Genomic DNA, 22928 nt, shown 5'->3' with positions numbered 1-22928 from the left:
TATAGTCACTCACATCAATCAAAAAGCGAACACTTTTGCTGTCAAAACACATCAAATCTTCCACTGTCTTACATGCGTTTTTAAGTATTCTTTGTTGCCCGACGACGCTGGACGCGTGATGGTTAGTTTTACGAGGTATTCATGAAGGCAGCACGTCACCCGCCCACTTTTGCTGCCACCTGATGTGTGTCCTCATTTGGCACCCGTACTGCCAAAATAACGACATTGCATCGGTTCATTTAGTCCACGCCAGCACAATATTCCAATTAACATTCAGTGGACGTTTTTAGAGGCAAATATTTGGAGGGAGAAAAAAACGGAATGACATGCTAATATTTGATTTGTTTGTATGATTTTCAACCTCTGATGTCACTTGGCACAAAATGATGCAAATCAGGTTTGGTGAGTTATTAACGAATCAACATCTCACAAAATGGCGGCTAAAAGAAGAGGTGATTACAATGTACATTTATACAATCAGTTTTTATTTAATATTTTTTTGGTATTTTTACAGTACAATTCAAGATATTAACATGCATTACTTTATCCCCCCCCAAAAAAAACACTCAAACAAAGCTACCAATCAATCGCTTCCTAGAATCAAAAAAGGAATAACTGAATAGCCAAAGATTTTTTTTTTTCATAGTATTTACATTTTTCTTCTCATTCAACTCTAAAACCTCAATTTTAAGTCAATCGAAGCAATAATGAAAATAAAGCCACTTAAGTGCTCTAAAAGCACCAAAAAGCCTCAAGCGTAATGTCAAGTAAACTTTGAGCAAAAAAAAATAAGTAAAACACTTTAGGTTTTCTTTACGTGGCTACGTCAAACCCATCATTCCAGCAGAAATTAATCAATAAAGAAGCAAAAAAGCCATGACAACACCATCAATCAAGTCGGTAACAAAGAGAAATAAAACAATAAATTATGTCAAAAGGGATTTTTTTAAAGCTTGTGGGTGGCATAAAATGTATTTGAATTAAAAGTGTCGACTTGATTGTCACAATTAAAACGCCATCTGTTTTGTTTTCATCTGATGGAACTTTAAAAGACGTTATTAAAAGAAAGAGGACATTTAAGACGGGGCGGAACAGATTAAGGCACAGGAGAGAAGCCACCTTGGCAGTTTACAGATCAAGTGACGCGATCAATCGAGTTTGGCAAGAGTGAGGATCAAAATGCACGGAATGCATCTGACGTTGTAAACGTTTGCGTAGACAAGCAAGACGGCGGCTTTCGAGTGAAATGCCGCAAACGCACGTCGGGTCAACACGCGCTCGCCATCTTCATTCCGTGTTCTTCTTCCCCGCTTTGGGCTCGTCCGCCTTCTTCTTCTGGGATCCTCCGTCTTTGTGGTGCGTCGGCGGCGCTTTGGAGGACGCCGGCGCCGCTTTTGAGGTAGAATTGGAGGGATGACGCCGACGCCGGCCCTCGTCCCCCGACGACGACGAGTGGCATCTCCTCCGGCCACCTTCCTCTCCCAGGGGGGGCTGCGGGCACAAGGGGGTCAATGATGCGGGCTCATCGTTCTTACATCACGTTACACTCATTTGAGGATAAAACACAAAGAACCAATGTGGCCTTCCGGGACCTGATTGCTATCCAGAATGACATTCAGGACTAGGTTGGACCATCAAATTCAAAAAAAAATTGTTTGTGGCCTTCCAAGACCAAAGAGTGGTTTCTAGTGTGGCCTTCAAGGACCTTAACTGTCTTCAAGAATGACCTTCCTGGACCTGCCGCAATGACGCAACTTTTCTCTGTGAGCTTCCAGGACCTTAACAGTTTCCTCCCAGCCTAGCCTCGACAGGATCGGACATCTCGGCAGTGTCGCCTACAAGGACCTAAACTGGTCTCATGGCTTTCGACTGGTCTCCTTGCGGTGTTGTCCCGTAAAAAGTGAGACTGTCACTCACCACCACCCTGAAGTCTTCCAGGTTCTTGAACTGGGAGAGGTGCTCCTGAAGTTTAGGGTCGATGGTTTGATTCTTCATCTTGGAGTACTTGAGGAAGGCCCAGAACTTCTCCAGGCCATACAGCTGACCTGCCAGTCACGCAACACTCGACATCAACAAAACAAAAAAGACGACGCGGTGGTGGCTGAGCGGCGGCTGAGGATCCGTTACCTCTGTCAAAGTCCCTCAGGGTCTCTTCCTGGAAGTCCTTGAACAGGTCCAAGCGGAACCTCTTTTCCAGACCGTAGCTGTAGTATCGGAACAGGCATTCCAGGCCGTACCTGCAAGATCAACAAACGTATCGACTACTCGTGAAGACCGTCGATACTCTTCTTCTAATTTCAGGAACATTTGATTGTGTATGAATGGCATACTTCTGCATCCTCTCATACGGCCACAAATTCGCAAAAAAGGTTGACGTAGGCTTGTGCGTTGCTACCAAAATGTAAACATTGATTTACCAACTCCGTTTGAGGGGTGTGATGACTTTCTGCATTACGGTATTTGCGCTTATTTGTGTCCAATATCAGAAGCCACAAGGTCAGCATCCTCACCTGTAGTTGTCTTTGGCGTCCTCCAACGCGTACTGTTTGAACTCCTCGTACATCTTCCTGTTGAAGTTGTCCCTCAGGAAGAAGGACCAGAACCGGAACAGGGTGTTCATCTCCTGCGATTGGCCGACGCCCACTCGCTTACGCTCTGCCCGCAAATGACGACAAACGTGTCACGAGAGAAGGGAGGCAAAAAAAAAAAGGTTTCCGTTTCCGTCCTGGGTACCGTTCAGGCATCGCCGCCTGTACTTGTGGTAGCCCTGCTGGGTGAAGCCGTTGTCCCGCAGCAGCTCGTGCGACGGATGCCAGAACTTGGGCAGCGACTGCGGCGTGCAGCCGTAACTTCCCGTCAGCGGGGCTCCTTCTGAAGGCGACGCGTTGGAGCTGCTGTGGGAACGGGGGCCAGAGTTGATTTCAAAATGGACGCAAGGGCTGGACGGTTTGATTGTAAAGTCAAATCCATTACAAAAATTACAATTACAATTTTAACAAAGTTTTTTTTTAAAAAAAAGAAAAGCAAATCATTTTCAAAACTAAAATCTGTTCCAAAGAAAATGGCCGCCGTACCTGATGGAGGCGGAACGCGGCCGGTGCTCGCGAGAGTCCATCACCCAGCCGATGTGTGCCTCATGCGGCGGGTTGGAACTGTGCCGGGTCTTCTTCTTCCGGGGCATCTGCAAGATGGGAAAATCTTTACAAGTCAAGCCTTGTTCATTCGCAAATCTTTCTGTGTTAAATCGGAAGCTAACAATCTTTCTCAGCTCTTTAAGGTGGAGGTAACATTGCAAATTGGAAGCAAACATCAGAATCTAAATTTGAAGCTAACATTGCTATTGTAATGTTCAACGCTAATTTTGGAATCCAGTGGGTAGCTAACATTGGTGCTCACGTCAGAAGCTAATGTTGGTCTTCCTTAGCTCTAATGTTAGAAGCTTAACTTCAGAATCTAACGTTGAAGCTAACATTGCTAACGTAATGTTGAAAGCTAAATTTGGAATCCAAGGTGGGAAGCTAACATTTGAGCTTATGTCGGAAACCAAAGTTGCTCTTCCTTAGCTCTAATGTAAGAAGCTAACTTCAGAAGCTAACATTGATAACGTAATATTGAAAGCTTATTTTGGAATCCAAAGTAGTAAGCTAACATTGGAGCTCACGTCAGAAGCTAACGTTGGTCTTCCTTAGCTCTAATGATAGAAGCTAAACTTCAGAATCTAACATTGAAGCTAACATTGCTAATGGAATGTTGAAAGCTAATTTTGTAATCCAAGGTGGGAAGCCAACATTGGAGCTCACGTCGGAAGCTAACGTTGGTCTTCCTTCGCTTTAATGTTAGAAATAATGCTAGAAGCAAATTTCAGAAGTTACCATTGAGCGCTAACGCGGGATGCTAACATTGGAGGCTGCCAGAGGAATGTTGAAATTTATCTTAAGAGGTCAAAAGTTGCAAGCTAACTTCAGAAGCCAAAAGTGAAAGCCAATTTTTAGAAACTAACGCTCGTGTAATGTTGCTGATAACGTTGAGTGCTAACGTTAGACGCTAACGTAGTAACTGATTGTCATGAGGTCATGACTTGACCCCCCCCACCTCGGGGTCCTCTGTTGACCTCACCTGTCCATCCACGGCGCCGCTCTCCTTCATCACTGGGTAAAAGCGCGGCGCCTTGGTGGGGTCCTGGCGCCCGGGGGTGCGCGGCGTCCTCGGGGTCCTGGGCTGGTGGGCGCTGGGCGATTCTGGCACCGTTTTGGACACAGAGCGAGCCATCTCGGTCTCGCTGGGCACTGGAAATGCGCAACGCCGAGTGTTACATCGGCACCATCGCGTTCATCCGGCGTGTTTGCGCCCAAGCTCACCGGCAGCAGCGGGCAGGGACGGCACTTCCTGGTTGGGTTCCACCGGCACTTTGGGCGTGAGCGTGTCAAACTCGTCCTGGCTGATGACGCTCAGCTTCTTGAAGTTCTCCACTTCCTGCTGAGGACAAGAAGGGAAGACCTCATTAGTATTTGTTCTTTCTACTGCTCGTAAAAAGGCAGATAAGAAGCAACATGGCTGCCGTGTGTGTGACACATAACAGATGTGCGAGGGACTTTGAACGTTACACATCAGTGACCTTGGTGTGTGTGTGTGTGTGTGTGTGTTCAGCATGACAGTTCCCACGTGTTGTACACTTCAAAAACTTGGTTCAAAAAGGCAGACTAAATTTGGCCATGCGGCGGACGTGCGCCCGCCATGTTATTTACGTTCCAATTCTTCATGTGGTAATCACCGATAAAGATCAGACCAACTCAATTGTGTGTTAGTAGGACGTAATACATATTGAAATTTATAAGCTGGCTCATCGGTTACCTTGGCGCCGTCGGTCTGCTCGTCCCCCTTCCACAGGTCCTGCTCGTAGTAGTAAAGGCCGTCGTTGATGGCCTTGACCAGGTCGGTGGTGAGCTTGGCGCGCGACTCGTGGCTGCTGGTGCGGTCGCCGCCGGGGTGCTTGCGCAGGTACGGCGGCGTCTGCGTGACGATCAGGATCTTGTTGACGTCCTGGTCGTCCAGCTCGTAGTCCGAGTCGTCCTCGTCCGACCAGTCGGTGAACTGGTTCTTGCGCGGCGCCATCTGCTCCATCTCCTCGTCGAACAGGAAGTCCAGCTCCTCCTGGTCGGCGTCCGGGGCGGCGCGCTGCTGATGCTGCGGCGGGGGCGGAGCCTCGCCGCGGTCCTTAAACAGGCCATCGACGACTGTGTTAGCCAATTAAGTGGGACCGTTTTAGGAACGACCACAAAATGGACGCCATGCTCCAATTATGACAAACAACGCTCATTTGAACAGCAGCACCTTTAGTTATGTTTGTCTACGCTTCCGTTCCAGTAGACTGACGTGACATGTGGCCGCTCCACAATGTTATGTATCCAATCCATGTTTATGTTTTTCTACAGTTAACATTCCAAAAAGGTCTGAGTTGAGGAAGCAAACTCCTCCGCCGGGTTCCAGTACCTTTGCTTTGCCAGAGGCTTGTCGGTGACGTTTCTCCACCTGGATCCAGGCGTCTTTTGGGGCGTCCGCAGCGGGGGCCGGCTCCTGGCTGGAAGGTGGGGGCTCATCTGTGGGCTCTTGAGACGCCGCGGGGGTCTCAGCGGGGGTCTCCGTCACGGGCGATGACGCTGCGGACGCAAATGCTTGCGCTTTCATTTTTCGCATTTCGCACCAACTACACTTACGCTCGGGTCACTTCATTTGATCCGCCTACGAACACACATTTGCTGCGTGCGACTACTTCCGGAAATGGGAAAGTGTGTTTAGGAGCCAGTCCAAAAATAAAAAATATAAAAAGTTGTGTGCTCATGATAATAAAGAGAATTAACATATCATTTGCATATAGGATCAAAAACCTGTCGTATGTGAAAGTGAAGGCTCATTTATATTCAATTCAATTCAAAAAATGTATTTCCTCCTTTAAAAGAAAAAGAAATGAAAATGGGACAGAATATAGGACAGTAAATAAGTAATAAAAAGATCAAATGAAACAAAAATGGTACAAAAATAAAATAATAATAATTCAAAGGAATAAAAACAACAAAAACACAACATTAAGGAACAAACTAAACGGAAATGGTATATAATTAAAAGGCACAGCAAAAATAAGAAAATAAGCGAAAAGTAGTGAAAAAAGGAAAAGCTAAATGGGAATAAAATAAATAAATAAATAAAATGGGACTAAAAAAAAATACAAATCATGTAAAAAAAAAAATTTAAAAAGGAGAAAACAAATGGAGTAAAAACATGCCAAAGCTCAAATGAAAAAGTAGAGCCGGACAGCGCTCCAGCTCAGCACTGACCGGTGTCGGCGACGGCGACGCTCTGCCGAGGAACGAACTCGGGGCAGTGAATGAGCTGCGAGAAGTCCGTCCTGGGCGATCCCGCGGCGGGCGGCGCCGGGATGGGCCAGCGCTCGGGGTCCACCTTGCATCGAACCCGGTTGTCCCTCAGCTCCACCTCCTTGCTGTTCTTCAGGGCCTGGACAAACGCACACGCGTCAGCCATCGGCGGGTGGCGGGCGGGCCGGCGGCGGGCGGGCCGGCGGCGGGCGGGCCGGCGGCGCTCTTACCTCCACGATGAGGCCCACGTCGGTGGTGAGCGCTTGCACGCGGTGGAAGCTGGCGATGAGCGAGATGGGCAGGAAGCCCTGAGCGTCCATCTTCCTCCTCAGGAAGAAGTCGCGCTCCAGGTTGTGCAAGCTGAAGTAGTACTCGCTGAAATACCGCAACGCACGCTAGGTTACGCTTTCAAACAAAAAAACAACTTTCAAAAGGGGCAACTGGCTTCATGACACCTCATGAGTTGTTGCCAACGTATCTGCAAGTTGAAACAAGCCGCATCGAAGACCATCTAAGATGTCCTTGATTGTATTGAAGGCCACTCACTAAATGAGGAGCAGACAATAGAGGAAATGTTGCCTTGCCGTCCGATTTCATCGGGAGTCCGCGTTTTACATTCAAATACTTTACACTAAAGTAATAATACATTTGAAAAACTGGAGTTGAATGCAAAAAGGCAAAAGAAAAAAAGGCAAAGAAAATTGGAAAAAGAAAAAAAGATCAAGAAAACGTACAAAATAAACAGGAGCAATAGTAAAAAAAAATAATAATAATAAAAATAAGAGGGGAGAAACAAAGAAAAATATTAAGAAAAAAAATGAGGTAACATTATGACTGCCAGACGTTTTCAGAAACGGGACGTCGCCAGTGCCAGCCGATTTAAGCATTTTGACTGATCTTTCAAGGTCCACAGAAAATTTTGTGTTTGGACTATTAAACACACATACTACCAAATGAAAGATTGGACTCTCATCTTCCATCAGGAAAAAAAAGTTTGTTTCTACCTTATTCCGTTTTTCAGTAATCAACAATAGAAAATGGTTAGTTTCACCTCTGTTTTGAAACAAACGTCTTTTAACGTCTTTGGCACTCCTCCATAGGATTTTACTAAACGTTATTTAACGTTTTTGGCAGTCAAAGAGTTAAATGCAAAATAAACAAAAGGGGAGAATGACGTCACTTCTAAACTTAATCCCAACAAAAAAAACAGGTGGTATTTATTTATTTATTTATTTTAAATCCTATCAGTCATCGCTTACATGAAGTCCCGAGTTCCAACTAGAACGAAACCGATTGACCAAACAGAACGAAATAATGTTTTTACATGTGAGGTGCTCGATTCCGTTTACATTCCATTTATCAGAAAGGGCCCGTTTGACACGCGGAGGAGATCAACGTCAACACGTGATTCACGTAACTAGTAATCATGTTTGGAGGATTTTAAACATGTCCATTAAAATAAGTGGATGGCTTGTGTTGTGATTTAAAAAAAAAAAAAAAGTCATTAAAGCCCCAAGCGGCTCTTTTGTCCTCCTGTGACTCACTGTGACATTAAAAAAGGAGTATTTAATTTAAATGGTAAATGAATTCATGTTTCAAATGTAATGGAATTTGAAGATTTTGGTGGGCTTCAACATTAAAAATGACAAGTTTTTTCCTTCACCCAACTCACATTTGCCGTTTGATGTACTCCTTGAGAAGCTTCTCGTCCACCGAGTACATCTGCACTTTATTCCCGCCGTCGTAGTAGTAAACCATCCCGCCGCTGCTGAACTCGGAGGCGGCGCCGTCCGAGCCGTCCACTCCGTCGCGGTAACCCTGCGAGTAATCAAAGCGACCTGAAAGCAGGAGAGGTCACACGCGTCACTTCAAAAAAACACGAAACGGACGACAAAGGCGGTGGGAAAGGAAACAAAAAAAAAGCGCATCAAAGCGGTAAAGCGGGGATGAGAGCACAAGGTTCGATTGGGTGGGAAAAGAAAAAGGAAAGGAATGAAAGGGGGAAAAGAAAAATAAAGAAACGCTATAAAAAGGGAAATAAAGATGGCAAAATATAAAATGAGGAAAAGAACAACTATTTTTAGCCATAGTGTAATCACGCTGGGATTCGTTGGTGGTTCACGGGACATTGTTTCTAAAATGAAAAGGCAGCGTGGCGACGGGTTCATTCTTAAATTGAAACGTTCCTCGTCATTCACCGCAGCTCGACCGACGACACTTCCTGATCTGCCGATCAGCTGACTAACACTGACCAATCCGATGCGAGCGTACTTATGTTAACACTTAGCTAAATGCTAGTGAATGACGGACAGCAGCACATTCGACACATCAACTTGGATACTTGAGCAAGAAAAATACCAACATTTATGAACGTGTAAATAATAATTCTGCAAACATTAATGCACTCGTAAAAATATACATTTTAACAAGTGAACTTGCTTGATCGTCCGCGTGTGGGCCTTCGCCAAGCGAGGCGTCTTCGTCGCTAGCAATAGCCGATGCTTAAAAGTGCAAATGCTTAACATGATATGGTTCATATCTGATAAAGCAATTATTATCTCCTTATTTGGAAGCCCGACGGGAAAGTATTGGCACAAACAGTCAAGTAGTACGTTACGTGTCGTTTTTTTTCTTGCAAATCTGCCACTTAATAAAGTCGCACATTTTTCTAACGTGGCAAATTTGCGGGGTTTTTTCTCCGAATATTGCCCCGCCCTCGAATAAAATTGTAAAGCATAAAAAAAAAAAAGTAAAATGGAAAAGAGAATGTTAAAGCTGTATGAGGAAGAACCAACACAAACTAATTAAGGCAAAATTTAAATAAAAAAAATAGAGCAAAGAACAAAAAAACGACTCCGTGACAAAAAGCAGATTAAGAAAAAGGATAAATGGGAGAAAAAGAAAAAAACTGGAAATGAGCACGACAAGGAGGAGTTCGGTTGAGTGAAGAGTTGCTGCACGCCCACGAACCTCTGCCGCGACCTCGCCCACGTCCGCGACCTTTGCCTCGGCCTCGGAGGCCCCCGCGGCCGCCGCCGCCGCCGTCGCTCCTCACGCTGGCCGCGTCGTCTCCAAAGTCGCGCGGCTCCCTCCTCCAACCTGGTGAGTGGAGCAAGCGCGTGTTTGCAGTCGCACGAACACTTCTTTGCCATATTGAAGTCACTCATCAGACAGACGGACGTTTAAAAAAAAAAAAGCGCTTGTCAAACGGGGCGCTTTTGCAACGTGGTAACTTGCGGCAAATATGGCTGCTGAATTCGGCAACACCAAGGCGGAGTCTTTTTCTGTCTTATAATTCACGTACTAACACTGTAAAAAACTAAAAACAAATAAAAAAAACAGAGCCAAGTGTTTTGTTATGTTTTACGTTGACAGTTAGCCCACCTATGGCATTTCACACTTTATGTTAGCATGAAGCTAACAGACTTTAGTTTCATGCCAACTTCAGCATCAAGAACATTAAACTTATTTGGAGAAATGTGAGAACAGCTCAAGAATACTTGAAAAAGTGTGTTTTAATCATTTTAGAGTTTGTTTCAATACGTTTTAAAAAAGGGATGAGCGAGTTTGGTCCTTATCGGGACTTGCGTTCCTGTGGACGTTTTTTTACGACAAATGAAAAGAACAGAAAATTGCCATGAAGTTCATGACAAATGTTGGATATTTTGAGATTTTCACCGTAGCCACAAAGTTTGGCCATTTGGCCAGCAAGCAGGCGAGGGCAAAGGTCACTTACTCCTGCCGCCATCGTGCGGCCTGCTGTTGTTGCTGCTGCTGTGCAGCGCGTGACTGGGCGACGTCGGGTCGGGCGAGTCGCTGCCGGGCTCTGCGTCCGAGTGCGCGGGGGCCCCGCCGGGCGTCCTGGCGCCGCCGCCAGCCTCGCTGTTGTCCCGGGTGGCGTCCTCCAGCGGCAGGGACACCCACTTGCGTTTGTTACCTGGCGACGGTTGCACAGCGACACACACACACACAGCTGACACGCTGGCGGGGAACGGCCATCTTGGATGGGCTGCATTTCACAAACGCGCGACACGTTTCCGAGTCGCCGGCTTCATCGCAGTCTTGGCGTCGTCATTTGGGTTTATTCAACGGCAATGACATGTTTCAACTGCGCGTCATAACTCGAACTTGCATCATTTGACAAATGGTGCCAAAGTTGAGTCAACAGCCGCCGCTTTTCCGCTTTTCCGCTCTTCCGCGCTTCCTCCCCTCATTTGTTGTTTTCATTTGAAATCATGCATTTGTTAAGCAAATATATCATTTGAGGTATAATTCATGAATTTTATGTATATATACTAACTTAAATGATGAGTGAATGATTAGGAGCCGTCCGAAGACTTTTTGTCCACTTGGTGCAATTCAATGAGCGCAGCAAAACATGCTCCGCCCCCAACTACACGCATGTCGCGTGCAGCACTCGTCACTGTCCGGCGGAAAGCTTCTCCAAATATGGGCAAAGAGAAAGTGGTGACTTTCCACCCGACGGTGAGGGCGTGAAAACGCGCTTGTTATCTTCACCTCCTCTTTTCTTGGGGCTGCCGCTCTTGGCGTCCGGTCCCGCCTTGGCGTCCCCGTCGGCGGCCGGCGTCATCTCGGCCTGGGGCCGCGGCGGCGTCTGGCGGTTCTCTTTGCTCTCACCTCCGCTGCCGCCGCTTCCTCTTCCGCCGCCGCCGTCGTCGTGGCTGCTCTCGGACTTCCTGTCGGGTCGCTCCCGCTTCTTGTCCTTGTCCCGGCGGGAGGACGCGGGCTTCTTGCCGGCATTGTCGCCGCCGCCGCCGCTGCCACCGCCGCTATTGGTGTTGTTGTTCACCACATTTTGTTGTTGCTGGACACAAACGAGCAGACGGACGCCTCATCACCAAATCGGCTCCATATACGACCGCTTTCTTCCTTTATTATATTTATTTCATACCCTCGAGGGGAAAAGGCAAACATTTGCATATTTATATATTATTCATAACTAAAAAAAAAAATCATAATCCTTTTTTGATTTATATTGTAATATTTGGGGGGGCGGGGTTTAATGAATTTGTGGTTGCGCGAGAGGAAGCGCTCTTACCTCCTTGGCCAGTTCACTGGGCGTCGGCCAGTTTGTGATGTCGCCAAAGTCTCCGGACTAACAAAAAAAAAAAGAGAGAGAGAGAGAAAAGACACAACAAGAACACGGAGCGGAATAAGGTCAAGGGTTACTGAGTTGACACGATGTTTCACTTTGGACTTTTCAAAGTTTGGACAAGCGAGGTCGGGTGAAGGCTTTTCGCTCGGCGCAAACACGCACCCACGCATCCACTTCCATACTTTGCTTCGTCGTCCATTTTTCAACGCTGATGAACGACGAGTTGCTTTCAAATACGGCGCAAGAGAAATATCAAACGCGGGTTCATCCAAACGAATCTACTTTTTCCTCAAACTATTGCTTTAAACCTACTTTTTAAGATCTCAGAATAGACATTTTTGCAGTTGCAGACAGCCTGGAATACTTTTGAATCACCATTTCATTAAAAGAAAAAAAAATCAGGTCTTTTTTTTCTATTCATAAAAATAATTAGAAAACGGAAAAATTAAAAAACTAATAAAAATACAGTTTGGTGGTAAATATTTCACAAAAATATATTGAGAATAGCACTTCTTTAAAAAGATCACTTGTTTTACATTTGAAATAAAATTAAAACTCCTCATACAAATAAAAATGTGCAAAGCTACATTAAACAGTTTGAACAAAACCTGGGAATTTTTTTTTTTTTTACTTTTTTATGCAGATAAAAAAATGTTGAAAAAAGCCAAATTGCTATTTTGTAGCCAACCCAAATCCTTTTGAATCCTGATGTAGTGCATTTACTTGCCACCGAGCATGTTCATGTCACCTGTTACATGTGACCGAGCGTGAAAACGTCAACCCAGGTGCATTGTGGGAAGCGGCAATGCATGTGGGAAGGTCAAAAGCTGCTTGCTGTGTCTCGTCGTCGTCGTCGTCCGTCCACCCGTTTGTCCGCTGACATTTGTTCACATTTGTGCGCTTGAAAAACGGGTCAACAAAAGTTAAACATGGAGCCCGCGCAAATTTTAATTCTTTAGTACATTTTAAAAAAAATAAAAAGAAGACGAGAGAAGCGATTTATTTGCGTGGCGGCGCCGGCAAGCGGCGGCAGGTGTCGCGTTCCCCAGCGGCAAGCGTGTCAAATCTTTTTTTCCATTTCCACGGAAGTGTAAAAAGGTGAAGGCGCACATTCAAGCCATGAACACGTATCGCCGCTATCTCTTTATTGGATGGATCTTATCCATTTTTGGTGCTCTATTTCTATTTTCGCAAGTCTCGGTACTTTCTCGGCTAAACCGTTTTTTTGCTGTGTTGACATTTACGTTCAACTCCAACCGGAGTTGTCACCGAGCAGCCAATTGTCGCATTGCTTTTTGCTCCCTTCTAAACAAAGCGCCACCATCAGCTGATTTGGATGTTACGTTAACCGCCTGGAATGAAAGCTGAGAATTTCACACTTTCAAACACAATGACTCAATATTGCTGTTTTTTCGTTCTTGCCATTTTTCTGATTTACAGACCAAAAAAAAACAAATCGACAATTTGAAATAATGTCCTATCTTTTAATGAAGGGGTGGAAATTAAAACACGCATTTGAATTTGTTGATTAAAAATGAACTAAAAGTAACTAAAAATCGTTTTTTTTTTAACTCATTTTGTAAATTTCCCAATCGGTCATTTAGGGACTGCAACACAACAGGAGGCAAATGTCAACGTTTTCAATGCAACAATGTGGAAATCGGACAAATAACGTTGGCTATTCTTGATTTGAAACCATGTGTAAATTAAACAAACAACCCCCCCCCCCCCCCCCCCCAAAAAATAGTCCTCATTACCTTGCTGGATTTTCTGGTTCTGGGTTTGCTGGCACGGACGACCTTCAGAGCGTTTTGCTGATCTGCGGACAGACCATCAATAAGTTACACGTGATATCGTTTCCAAAGAGCAACGTGGCTCCATTTTGAAAGAAAAACAAAAAAATAAAAAAAGTTTCTTGCCGTGCGTGTGCACCATGTTGAAGCGGTAAACATCCTCCGGCTGAGGGGCTTGAGAGTGTGTGCGTGCGTGTGCGTTTTGTGTGTGTGTGTGTGTGCGCGCGCGTGTGTGTTTGCGAGCGCTGGGAGTGGCCCCCAGCCGTCGTCGGGCCCTATCGCCTGCCAGAGGACGGCTGGGGAGATAAGAGGCCAAAGGGCCGGCCGGGTTCGGGCCGGGCCGGGCGTCCGCCTTCGCTGTAAAACGATGCCGCGGCCGCCGCGGTCAAATATAGCAAAGCTAACCTTACCAACACTCGCATCCGCTGCTCCAATAGCAAACTGTCAAACACATTCGACATACATTATTTGCAGAGGGGGGGGGGGGCGTGGGGGGGTTATATGCCTCAAAAACGTCACAAAAATGTGATGCTTGATCCTTCAAGAAGGAATTCTGACTCTTATAGCGAAGACTTTTTGTTTTCAAAAGGGCTTAACTTCTTTAAATACAGAAAAAAAACAGTGAAGACTGTTTATGCTTCACCGTGAACTTTTATACTTGTGAGACAGAACTGTTAATAAAAGAATAAAAATACACCATCATTTTTAAGTTAACTGACAGTTAATGAATCTTCAGTAAAAAAAATAAATAAAAATGGCACCACTGAAGGGCTGCAGCTATTGTGTCTTTTTAGTAGGGAAGGGCGAGTACCGATACCAGGTATCGGGTACTCGTGAAGGATGCGTATACCAGCCGCGGAAACAAAAAATTTGACATTGACAACGTCCTCCCTCCTTCACAATTAATTGAAATGTTATGTATCATAAATGGTTTTGGTACTTGCTATTGGTGTCAGTCAGCACTCAAAAGCAAATATCAATTTTTGCCGATTTTCTGACTTGCTGCTGCCAACCAAACCTGTAAATGAACTGCAATCAATTTGTGTTTGTGTATTTGCGCCTCCATTTCCTAATCCTGCATCGTTAGAATGATGCACAAAATGGTTGCCGCGCGCACTGCGCTGATTAGCGTCGATCGGCCACTTTAGCATCACGTCAAAACAGTTAGCCACAGGTTTGATGTATGGATTCAACCGGACCGCGCGCAGACATTTTCCTTTTATGACAACATTGTGACGTCACAGAGGCCGCTTTGTACGCCAATTATTAAAGACATAAAGGAATCGATACATTTTCACTAAACCACTTTAGGGACTCAATCGCTACATTTAGGAGTCGGGATTCTTGCGCACGTAAAATGTCCTTAATGCTACTTTTTGACACAAAATGGAGGCCATGTGACGCACGCTAACGCGACTGTGCCTTGTGGGAGGCGTTACAAGCCGACTGGCTATTGGATGCGCACAGCTTGTACGATATACTTTTTATTTTCCCCGTGGGGAACTTTTCTTGCTGCCTCATCGAATGTTTCGTGTAAATGCCACAACCGGAGTCAAAAGTTAAAAGATATATTTTGTTTTATAGATTGATCGCGTGCTTTCTCGTTCGTTCCGAGCGTTCAATTCAGAGTGCAAAAGACACACTAAACGACATCAATTTAAGTACGTCGGGGTATTGTCGAGAACGTTGCAGTTCCATTTCTCTTCATTGGGTCGCAATTGAATTTGGTTTTGATACTTCAGGTTGTGATTCAATTTCAAATGAGTTTTGATACTTTAGTTTACAATTTGAATCCTGCTTTAAATATGTTTTGATTTAGCTTTATATGCTTTGATGTTGATTTGGGGAGAAAGAATCATTTTCATCACATGTGATCTGTCACTAAACATGTTGGAGCAATAAAGCATCTGAAAATAAAATTGTGCATAATAGCTTTTTTGTGTAATTGTGCAGACAAAAGTGAAACACATAAAGTGCATGTTAACTTAAAATATACACTAAATCACTATTGATTTGTGTGGGTTATTAATAGAAATGTTTACCCACACCGACTCTAAGTTTAATTTTTTTTTTTTTTTAGGAAATTTGTGGCGTTCTGAAACTTTTGACTGGGAGTGCTGGGATAACATTGGAACACTTTACAGTGGCTGTGGAATGATTTCAAACTGCCTCTGTGGCTCCCCTGGTTCCCCGTGGGCCTGACACTGGCAGCCCTCCAGGGAGGGGGAGGAGGACGCAACGGATGGGGGCGGGGAAAAGGCGGAGGGGGGTGCATGCTAACTGCTACAGAAGTAGCAGTTGTCAGCAATCAACACGTGGTGCTCACAGCAAGGGGGGACGGAGGGGGGGTCCTCTCAAATGTCGACATGCTCACATTAAAATGAAGCCACTTGAGAAGAATAATCCCTCGTGGCCCAGTAGGATTAATAAAGATGTCACAGTACAAGCACGCATAGTACGCGCAACGTGCTGCCCAACACGTGCAAAAGTCCGAATCGAAAATCGATCGGCAATAATCGGCTCACCTCTGTCTTGCGAGGCCGACGGGTGGACGTTATGGAGCGGCACCCTGCCCGTCGTCCTGCGGGTCCACGCGTTGACTTTGGGCGGCGGAGCCTCGACGACTTTCTTGGCCGCCGCGTCAGCGTCGACGCCGACGCCGGGCTCGCCGTCGCCCGCCTCGGTCGCTCGCTCCTCAGCGTCGACGCCGGGCTCGCCGCCGTCCGCGGCGGTGGCCCGCTCAGCCTCCGCGGGCTTGTCGCTTTGGGGGTTCCGCCGCTCGTGTCCGCCGGAGCTCGCCGCACCCGCCGCTGCTGTCAAACTCGAGTCCAAGTGACTGCTTTCAAGCTCGCTTGACATCCTGCTCGTTTCCCTACAGCCGTCGCGCTTTTAGATCCAGGGTGAACTTTTGGTCCTTGCGCTCCAGTCCCAGAGAAAAGTCGACCAAAACTCGCGGGGTGACCACATCCACAAGTCGAGGTAAACAACTTTTTTGGGTGGGGGGTGGGGGGAGTTGGACCTCGCTAGTCGGCTAGCCGAAGTGGCTCCAGGCCGAATCGCTCCCCGTTAGCCGCCTAGCCGAAGTGGATGCTAACCGTTAGCCGCCTAGCCCAGGTGGCCGCGAGCCAGTTAGCAGGCTAGGGAGCTAGCTAGCCTCAGCTCGCTCACGTCTGTCCGCGAGTCCCGCAGACCAAAAGTGTCGTTTCGTTTGGACCCCGCGGGTGCAAAAGTTTCACGTCGGCCGGGCGTTTACCTCCGAGTCGCTTGGCGATGCTTTGTCGCTCGAGCCGCCTTCGACTTGGCGTAACTTTTGAAAGGCTGAAAGTATGACGCGTCCCCGAGTGAGCGTGTGAAGTCCACGCTACCAAGCAGGCAGCTCGGAGCTACTAAGCTAGCTTACTCCCTCCCACTAGCTCCCTCGACTGTACTGTACAGTGACTGCTACTGTGGCGTTCGCTAACTTGTTGTTGCCCCACACGACGGCGGCTGTAAACAGTCGCTCTACTGCCCCCGGCAGTCAGCAGGCGGAAATGCAGCGCTGCTTTTTTTTGTTTGTCAAATGACTCATTTTATTCATGGGGTTGTTGTTATTTTTTATGTTACTATACATCGTAATATTTTTCTGTTTGTGGAGAATTTTTTTTTTCTAGAATAATTGTTTTTTTTTCGGAATATTTATTTTCCCTGTCATTAAAAACAAATCCGAAAAATATTGAAAAAATGAAAACAGAAAAACGATTATTCTGATAAACAAAAAAAAATGAAAAACAGCACAAAAACAAAATAAACGATGACATAGAAATAAATACTTTGGGGGGGAACTCAAACAAATATATAACGCAAAAATAAAATTACTTCAGAAAAAGATTTACAGACAAAATTTAAATAACATTTAAAGATTTAAGAGATTTTTTTTCACATGTATGCTCTCTCTCCTTTTGCTTAAGTAAAAATCTGGCAGAAACGGGCTTCTGACAGTTAAATAAACCTGTATAATATACGGGTTTTTTTTTCAACATTAAAAACACATTTAAATGCATAAAGTGCATTTCTGAGCACAATATTAGGAAGCTGAGGGAGAAAGAAATGCATACGGTTATAGAATGTATAAAATGAATAATAAAAGTCCAATTAAATGCATGAATAATAGAAGCTAAATTAATCAAGCCGCATTCATTTAATATGCAACAGATGAACAGCTGCGTCAACATGAACTTAAAAATGATTTTTGTTTTTAACTTGTACGGTCATTTTAATATTTTTAAAATAAGCAGCCTTTGTGAAATGTCAAATAAAGTCAATTGCATAAAGCACAAGTATTTTGCAAGTGTACATATTTAAATGTACTAAAGTATATTTGCACTCATAATTACTCATGTTTAGTATCTACAGTCTGGTGTAAATGTAAGGATGCTCCTGGAACAAAAAGAGAAGTATATTAAAAAGCAAACAGAAATCAAATCTATTGCTGCATCATGACGTATGTCTACCTTTTGATGGGCAGATGAGTTTGATTGGCTCTGAGAAACTGCCAATCATCTGCTTCTCACCGTCAGGCTGGAACGGGACGCAAATGAGGAAGGCTAACGTGACAAATATCCAATATGCATGCGTACAAACAAATAGGATGAAATTACAGCTGTTCTTTATTGATTGATTTTTATTTCTTTTCTTTTAGTAATATGACCGATACTAGTGATTATTTTGCTCATGATCGTGTGGAATTTTCATCTTCCAGTAGTTGAAATAAGACGTCACCATGTTGTTCCACAGTCGGCTATGAAGAAGCTCAAGTCCAGCGAAGCGTCCTGTCAAAGCGCATCAAACACTCAAAGGCAGCAGCAAGTGTGTGCGTGTGCGCGTGCGCGTGCGCGTGCGCATTTCATACAGCAAGCCTGAGCGGTTCCGCCTTCTCCAGGAAAGGTTGCAGAATGACGGCAAAGTCCTGCTTGAAGAAGCGCTGGCCTTGTAGAAAATAAATGTTACTTGTTTACTTTTCAGCAGTTCATTTGTATCTTTGCACATTTAGAAAATAAAATTGAATTCGCTATTAGCAAATACCGTTTTTAGTAGATCCAGTGGGCCGCTTAAAAATGGACGGCGGGCCATAAATGGCCCCGTGCTATAGTTTGCACACCTCTGTTTATATGATTCTAGTACACAAATCCAGTTTTTTGCAAACCAACAAATTAAATTTATCATCTCACAATATGTAGATCATAAAATGAGCATAAAGCCGTCTCTCTGTAGGTGTAAAAAGCAGGATTAAAGAGGATTGACAATCAATAATCTTCATCCAATATTTAAAATGATCTGAAATACTTCATTCACCTTCTGTCAAATGTACCGTGTGGAGCAAAACAGCGCCGGCCGCCATCTAGTGCTTGATGGTGGAATTACACCCAAAATAAACTGTCGGCCAAACAAAATAGTTCTAAACTTTTTACGACCAAGACGCCAAAATCTCCGGAATTAGCAAAAGTCAAACATGATGCGGTGAGATGTTCACCTGGAAAAGGACGTTCAACGACGTCACATGACCGGGTGATGTCATCATCAACATCACACGACAGGAAGTGCTCCATCAGACCAACTTTTGGGCTTGTGGACGTCTCTGAGGGGCTTCATGGGGAGGATCTGCACCACGTTGACGATGGTCCTCGGCATCTGCAGCCACGAAAGGAAGCAAAAAGTTCAAGCTTGAACGCAATGCTCATTTTCAACCAGCAGATGACGCTGTGCTTAAAATAAACACTGGCAATACACATGGCTGTGTGTCATTTTTTTTAGTCTCAACTAAGCACTTCATTGTGGGAATATGTTATTGTGTTTTTTATTCTATTCTTTTTTTCCCCATTGGATATCATTTGTTCCACTTTTCCATCTAAACGAATGGAGGATACTTTCAGATAACATATTTCCATATATGAATTTCAAGTTGCTTCAAAAATTTACGCCTCCCGGATCTTTGGATTAAAATGAGTTAAAACCAAGAATTTGGGTTTGGAATTAGGTATGTTTGGGTCAATCTATGTATTAATTATTTTTCTAACCACTTTCTCGATCGTCTGCGAGGCACGTGGTGATGACGTCACTTCACCCGCTCACGTGGGGGTGGGTGTAGCCCTCGTCGCCAGGTGCGCGGCTGTCAATCTTTTTTTCTTTTTTGGGTCACGTGTGCCTTCCTCAGGCTGTAAACAAATGGACGCGGCGGCGCCCGGCGGACAAAAGATGCAAAATGTGAGCCGGCGGCGCCAAGGTGACTCGCTAAAATGCCGGCCAACAAGAGACGATTTAATGTCCGCTTCGCACCGGTAAGCTCTCTCTCTCAAAACATGGGTTTATGCGCCGAAACGTCACGTGTAGGCTTGCTAGCTCACGTCCGTGGAGTTAGCTTGGTGATGTGATGCCTTCGCGGACTGTCGGAAACGTCAACATCCTTCCCAAAATTTTAGGTGCACGATGATTTTAATATATATATATATTTCCAGTATTTTGTTATGCATTTTAGCCACACGGACGGGTTAGTTATTAGTAAGAGCGATCTCTGCTGCGCGAGTAAAATAACAAGTGTTAATCAAAGGCGAATGACTGGACACACGAGTTATTTTGTGTTCTGTGTTTTTGTTGTCAGGCTCGCATCAAAAAGATCATGCAGAAGAACGCAGAGGTGGGAAGGATTGCCATGGCGGTGCCTGTGATCATCTGTATCCTTTAAGGGTTTTTTTTTAGTTCATCTTTTTTACTGCTGGCTAAAAATGGGAGTATTTTATTTATTATTTTTTTAAATCAGAAGGTCCAACGTGCGTTCGTGTCACGTGACGACGTCGGTTCCAGTTTCGGATACCTACAACCTCTTTTCACCAAGTGAACATTTAGTGAATTACATATTTTCAATTCTGCTGCCGTTTCCTAATGGGGTATATGCCACTGAGGAGGCGGGACTTCCGGGTTTTCCGGGTTTGCGACGTGTGGGCCGCGTCCCAATACTTGTGCTCCTCGGTTGCGCGTTCCGTCGACGGGTGCGAGTGTGTCCGTCTCAGTTGTCCGAAGCATTTCAGAGAGCTGAGACGTCAGCAATGGCCGGAAACGGCGCTGATGTGTGAAACCCGGAAGTCCGTGTCATCTACCGCATTATATCTGCAAGTGAATTGTAGATATCTAACGAGAAGCCCCGTACACATGAATGGCAAAATTGACATCATTTAAATTGGTTTTCATTTAAGATGAGCGTACTCACTCAAAAAGAAGGCATATTGCAACCCACGTGTTGAAATGTTTGAGCAATGATTTCCATTTCCTATGGTGAAAATGCAACCAAATGACCTTGTTTGGCCTCTGAAGTCCCAGTGTACGGATGATAAATAAAGAATGATCAGAAATACTTGAAATGTTGACGTCCTGAACCCGAGTCCAGCTCGAGCTGTTGAGATGTTCCTCAAGTCTTTGCTCAGCAAAACCTGCTTGATCACCAAATCCAACGGCAGCGGCGCCGTGTCGGTCGCGCACGTGTGAGTGTTGCCGTCGCTGGGTCGTCATCGCTGCCAAGTCCAAATAATGTGCATGTTTGTAGAAAGCAGTGCATCGAGTCGGAGAAGCTCTTCCACTTCCTGAAGGACGTGACGGCGAGATTCACGTTCCCGCCGCAGGACAACAGAGGCCTCAATTTGTGGTCGTCTTGCATGTGAGCAGCTTTTGCACGCTTTGATTTGCGTAACCTGAAAACGGAGGTCTGATTTGACGTCATGATTTGCAGGACCAAGCGACCCGACGCGTGTGCGCCAAAAAGGGAGAAAGTGGAAGAGGCGACGCCGCGGCGAAACCTGGACTCGCTTGGCAACGACTCCAGTTCCAGTGTAAATAAGTCGCGCTCAAATTCATCCTTACATTTAGGGCTCGATTATTTTAGTAAAAGATTCATCTGTTGGTTATTTTGTTGATTAATCGGATTAAATTACGGTTTAAATGGGCAATTTTTTAAAATAGTTTTTCAAAATAAATGCTAATGTTTTTATTTGGTTTAACCCAAAGATAATTAAGTCCACTTTCATGCAAAACTATAAATCAGATTACTACTCTTGAAAAGCTGAAATTCTGAGCATGTGGACAATTTAAAATGAAAAAAGTTACCTAAACGATTCATCGATAATCAAAATTGTTTTTTGAAAACCAGTTGACGATTAATCGTTGCATATCTTATTATTATTATTATTTTATCATCTGGATGTTTAGACTTTTCTGGTCAGTCGTCAAAATTCGCTGCTCCCACGCAATGACAAAAACAGAAAAGCGCACGCTTTAAATCCAATTTGAAATCGCCAAGACAAGTTTGCCTTTAACAGAAATAGTCCAAATGAACATAAAATGTCCCTTCAAACCAAAATGGCAGACTTTGTTTCTGGGCCTCGTTTCTTGAGACTTTTGTTTGTTGTTGTTGTTGTTCTACTCCTAATAGACAAAGCAAGCAAATTGTGTGTTGCTACCTTAACCTGGCTGAAAGTTATCTGGAGGTCCAACAGCGCCACCGTGAGGCTGTGGTGTTCATGACGTCTTTTCCTTCTTTTGCAGGAATCGGAGCTCTTCATCCGCTTGTGAGCGCGTCCTGCTTCCTTTTAGCTTCTTTTGGACAAGAAAATTGAGACTCGTTCATCTATTAAGAATGCAAAAGTACATTTTGATGTCTGTCTTTGGTTTTGGGGTGGGAAAAAAAAGAAGGAACTTTTCAGTTACGTTTTGGATGAATTTGTGTTCGTATTTTCAGTTTTGTACATTTGCAGGTGTAAATTTGAAATATTTTTTTTGATGCGTTTCTGAATTGTGGTTGTTATGAGTTGTCATTGCACGTTGGAGGTTTGGGTTTTTGGAGCGTTTAATTTTTAAAGCATTTATAAATTAACGTTTTTAAACGGTCAAACCTTTTTGTGTGCGCAAAAACAAACCGTTGGACGAACGTGGATGCGAGGATGCCCTCAAATGGGAATAAATAAATGAATAAAAGCAAACGCAGTGATTGCTTTCATTACGGTAATTTTGACATCTGTGTGGAAAGGTCCGAATAGATGCGCTGAACGCTTACGGCGGTAAAATATATTTTTGTGTGGTCGTCTTCAGACCCTTTGAGGCGTTGCACGTTGAAGGCTTTGGATTTTTCAAAAGCAACTTTAGTTATGTTTTTTTTTATTTTTACGTTTGGGTATAAATTTGCAGCCCCCCCAAAAAAAATAAAAAATTTTGGGAGTTGACTTGAAGCATTTAACTTTCAAAGCACTTATTTAGTATTTTTTTTAACTCCGACGCAGACAAGTTGAACTGAAGACGTGTTCAAATTAAGGCCCGACCGATGCAGCCCGCTGATTTAATTAGCCAACGTTAGTGCGTTATTTTTTTGTCAACACATAACATAAGACTAGGATAATATGACATTTAAACATTCCACCCACCCAAAAATCTGGGGGAGAAACAAAACAAAAATGAGCGCAAGGTGAACAAATTATTGCCAAACTGTCTGCTTGCAATTCGCATCTTTATTTAAGTGCTACGGGACCCAAAAGTAAGTTCATTCATGATCGATTTTTACAAATTAATTGGTTATCGAGATTTGATTCTGACAAATATAATTTAAAATATAATAAAAAATGTGAAATAAGA

The 22928-nt window shown here is 44.4% G+C and overlaps 2 protein-coding genes and 1 long non-coding RNA gene across 5 annotated transcripts; 1 reads left to right on the top strand and 2 right to left on the bottom strand.

The window, feature by feature from the left end:
* Nucleotides 1-464: 464 nt before the first annotated feature.
* Nucleotides 465-16859, bottom strand: LOC144050606 (la-related protein 1B-like). Of its 2 annotated transcripts, none has more exons than XM_077564022.1 (19): nucleotides 15806-16859; nucleotides 13245-13306; nucleotides 11431-11487; nucleotides 10890-11196; nucleotides 10108-10308; nucleotides 9342-9470; nucleotides 8044-8209; nucleotides 6602-6746; nucleotides 6333-6510; nucleotides 5491-5657; nucleotides 4852-5214; nucleotides 4359-4473; nucleotides 4117-4286; nucleotides 3075-3181; nucleotides 2734-2894; nucleotides 2511-2655; nucleotides 2128-2237; nucleotides 1918-2045; nucleotides 465-1491 (listed from the first exon to the last, which is right to left on the bottom strand). In XM_077564022.1, exons 1-19 carry the CDS (start codon nucleotides 16137-16139, stop codon nucleotides 1288-1290), a joined length of 3249 nt encoding a protein of 1082 aa, XP_077420148.1. In that variant the 5' UTR covers nucleotides 16140-16859; the 3' UTR covers nucleotides 465-1287. The 2 variants fall into 2 exon arrangements, with proteins under 2 accessions (XP_077420148.1, XP_077420140.1); XM_077564014.1 differs by having other exon boundaries at nucleotides 4359-4476; nucleotides 15806-16855.
* A 248-nt stretch (nucleotides 16860-17107) lies between these two features.
* Nucleotides 17108-22782, bottom strand: LOC144050655 (uncharacterized). 2 transcript variants are annotated; one of them, XR_013293896.1, is made up of 6 exons: nucleotides 19334-22782; nucleotides 18790-18947; nucleotides 18169-18245; nucleotides 18039-18088; nucleotides 17771-17837; nucleotides 17108-17696 (listed from the first exon to the last, which is right to left on the bottom strand). It is a non-coding gene; the product is annotated as an uncharacterized LOC144050655 (long non-coding RNA). The 2 variants fall into 2 exon arrangements; XR_013293894.1 differs by having other exon boundaries at nucleotides 18790-22782.
* LOC144050650 (dr1-associated corepressor) lies at nucleotides 19375-22282 on the top strand. The gene is made up of 6 exons (XM_077564117.1): nucleotides 19375-19594; nucleotides 19915-19987; nucleotides 20698-20791; nucleotides 20854-20964; nucleotides 21037-21136; nucleotides 21849-22282. The coding sequence occupies exons 1-6, from the start codon at nucleotides 19553-19555 to the stop codon at nucleotides 21873-21875; spliced, it is 447 nt and encodes a 148-aa protein (XP_077420243.1). The 5' UTR covers nucleotides 19375-19552; the 3' UTR covers nucleotides 21876-22282.
* Nucleotides 22783-22928: the final 146 nt, after the last annotated feature.

Source organism: Vanacampus margaritifer, chromosome 1, assembly GCF_051991255.1.
Source record: "Vanacampus margaritifer isolate UIUO_Vmar chromosome 1, RoL_Vmar_1.0, whole genome shotgun sequence".
NCBI classification, from domain to species: Eukaryota; Metazoa; Chordata; class Actinopteri; order Syngnathiformes; family Syngnathidae; genus Vanacampus; species Vanacampus margaritifer.
The sequence above is the reverse complement of the archived record's forward strand: the minus strand, read 5'-3'. Positions and strand labels throughout refer to the sequence as shown.

Coding starts and splice junctions, on each gene's coding strand:
- LOC144050650 (XM_077564117.1), top strand. CDS start 19,553: ATGCCGGCCAACAAGAGACGATTTAATGTCCGCTTCGCACCG. Junction 19,988..20,697: donor GGCGGTGCCTGTGATCATCT/GTATCCTTTAAG, acceptor ACCCGAGTCCAG/CTCGAGCTGTTGAGATGTTC. Junction 20,965..21,036: donor AATTTGTGGTCGTCTTGCAT/GTGAGCAGCTTT, acceptor CATGATTTGCAG/GACCAAGCGACCCGACGCGT.
- LOC144050606 (XM_077564014.1), bottom strand. CDS start 16,139: ATGTCAAGCGAGCTTGAAAGCAGTCACTTGGACTCGAGTTTGACAGCA. Junction 11,488..13,244: donor GAACCAGAAAATCCAGCAAG/GTAATGAGGACT, acceptor TTTTTTTGTTAG/TCCGGAGACTTTGGCGACAT. Junction 6,747..8,043: donor GAGTACATCAAACGGCAAAT/GTGAGTTGGGTG, acceptor GCGGTATTTCAG/CGAGTACTACTTCAGCTTGC.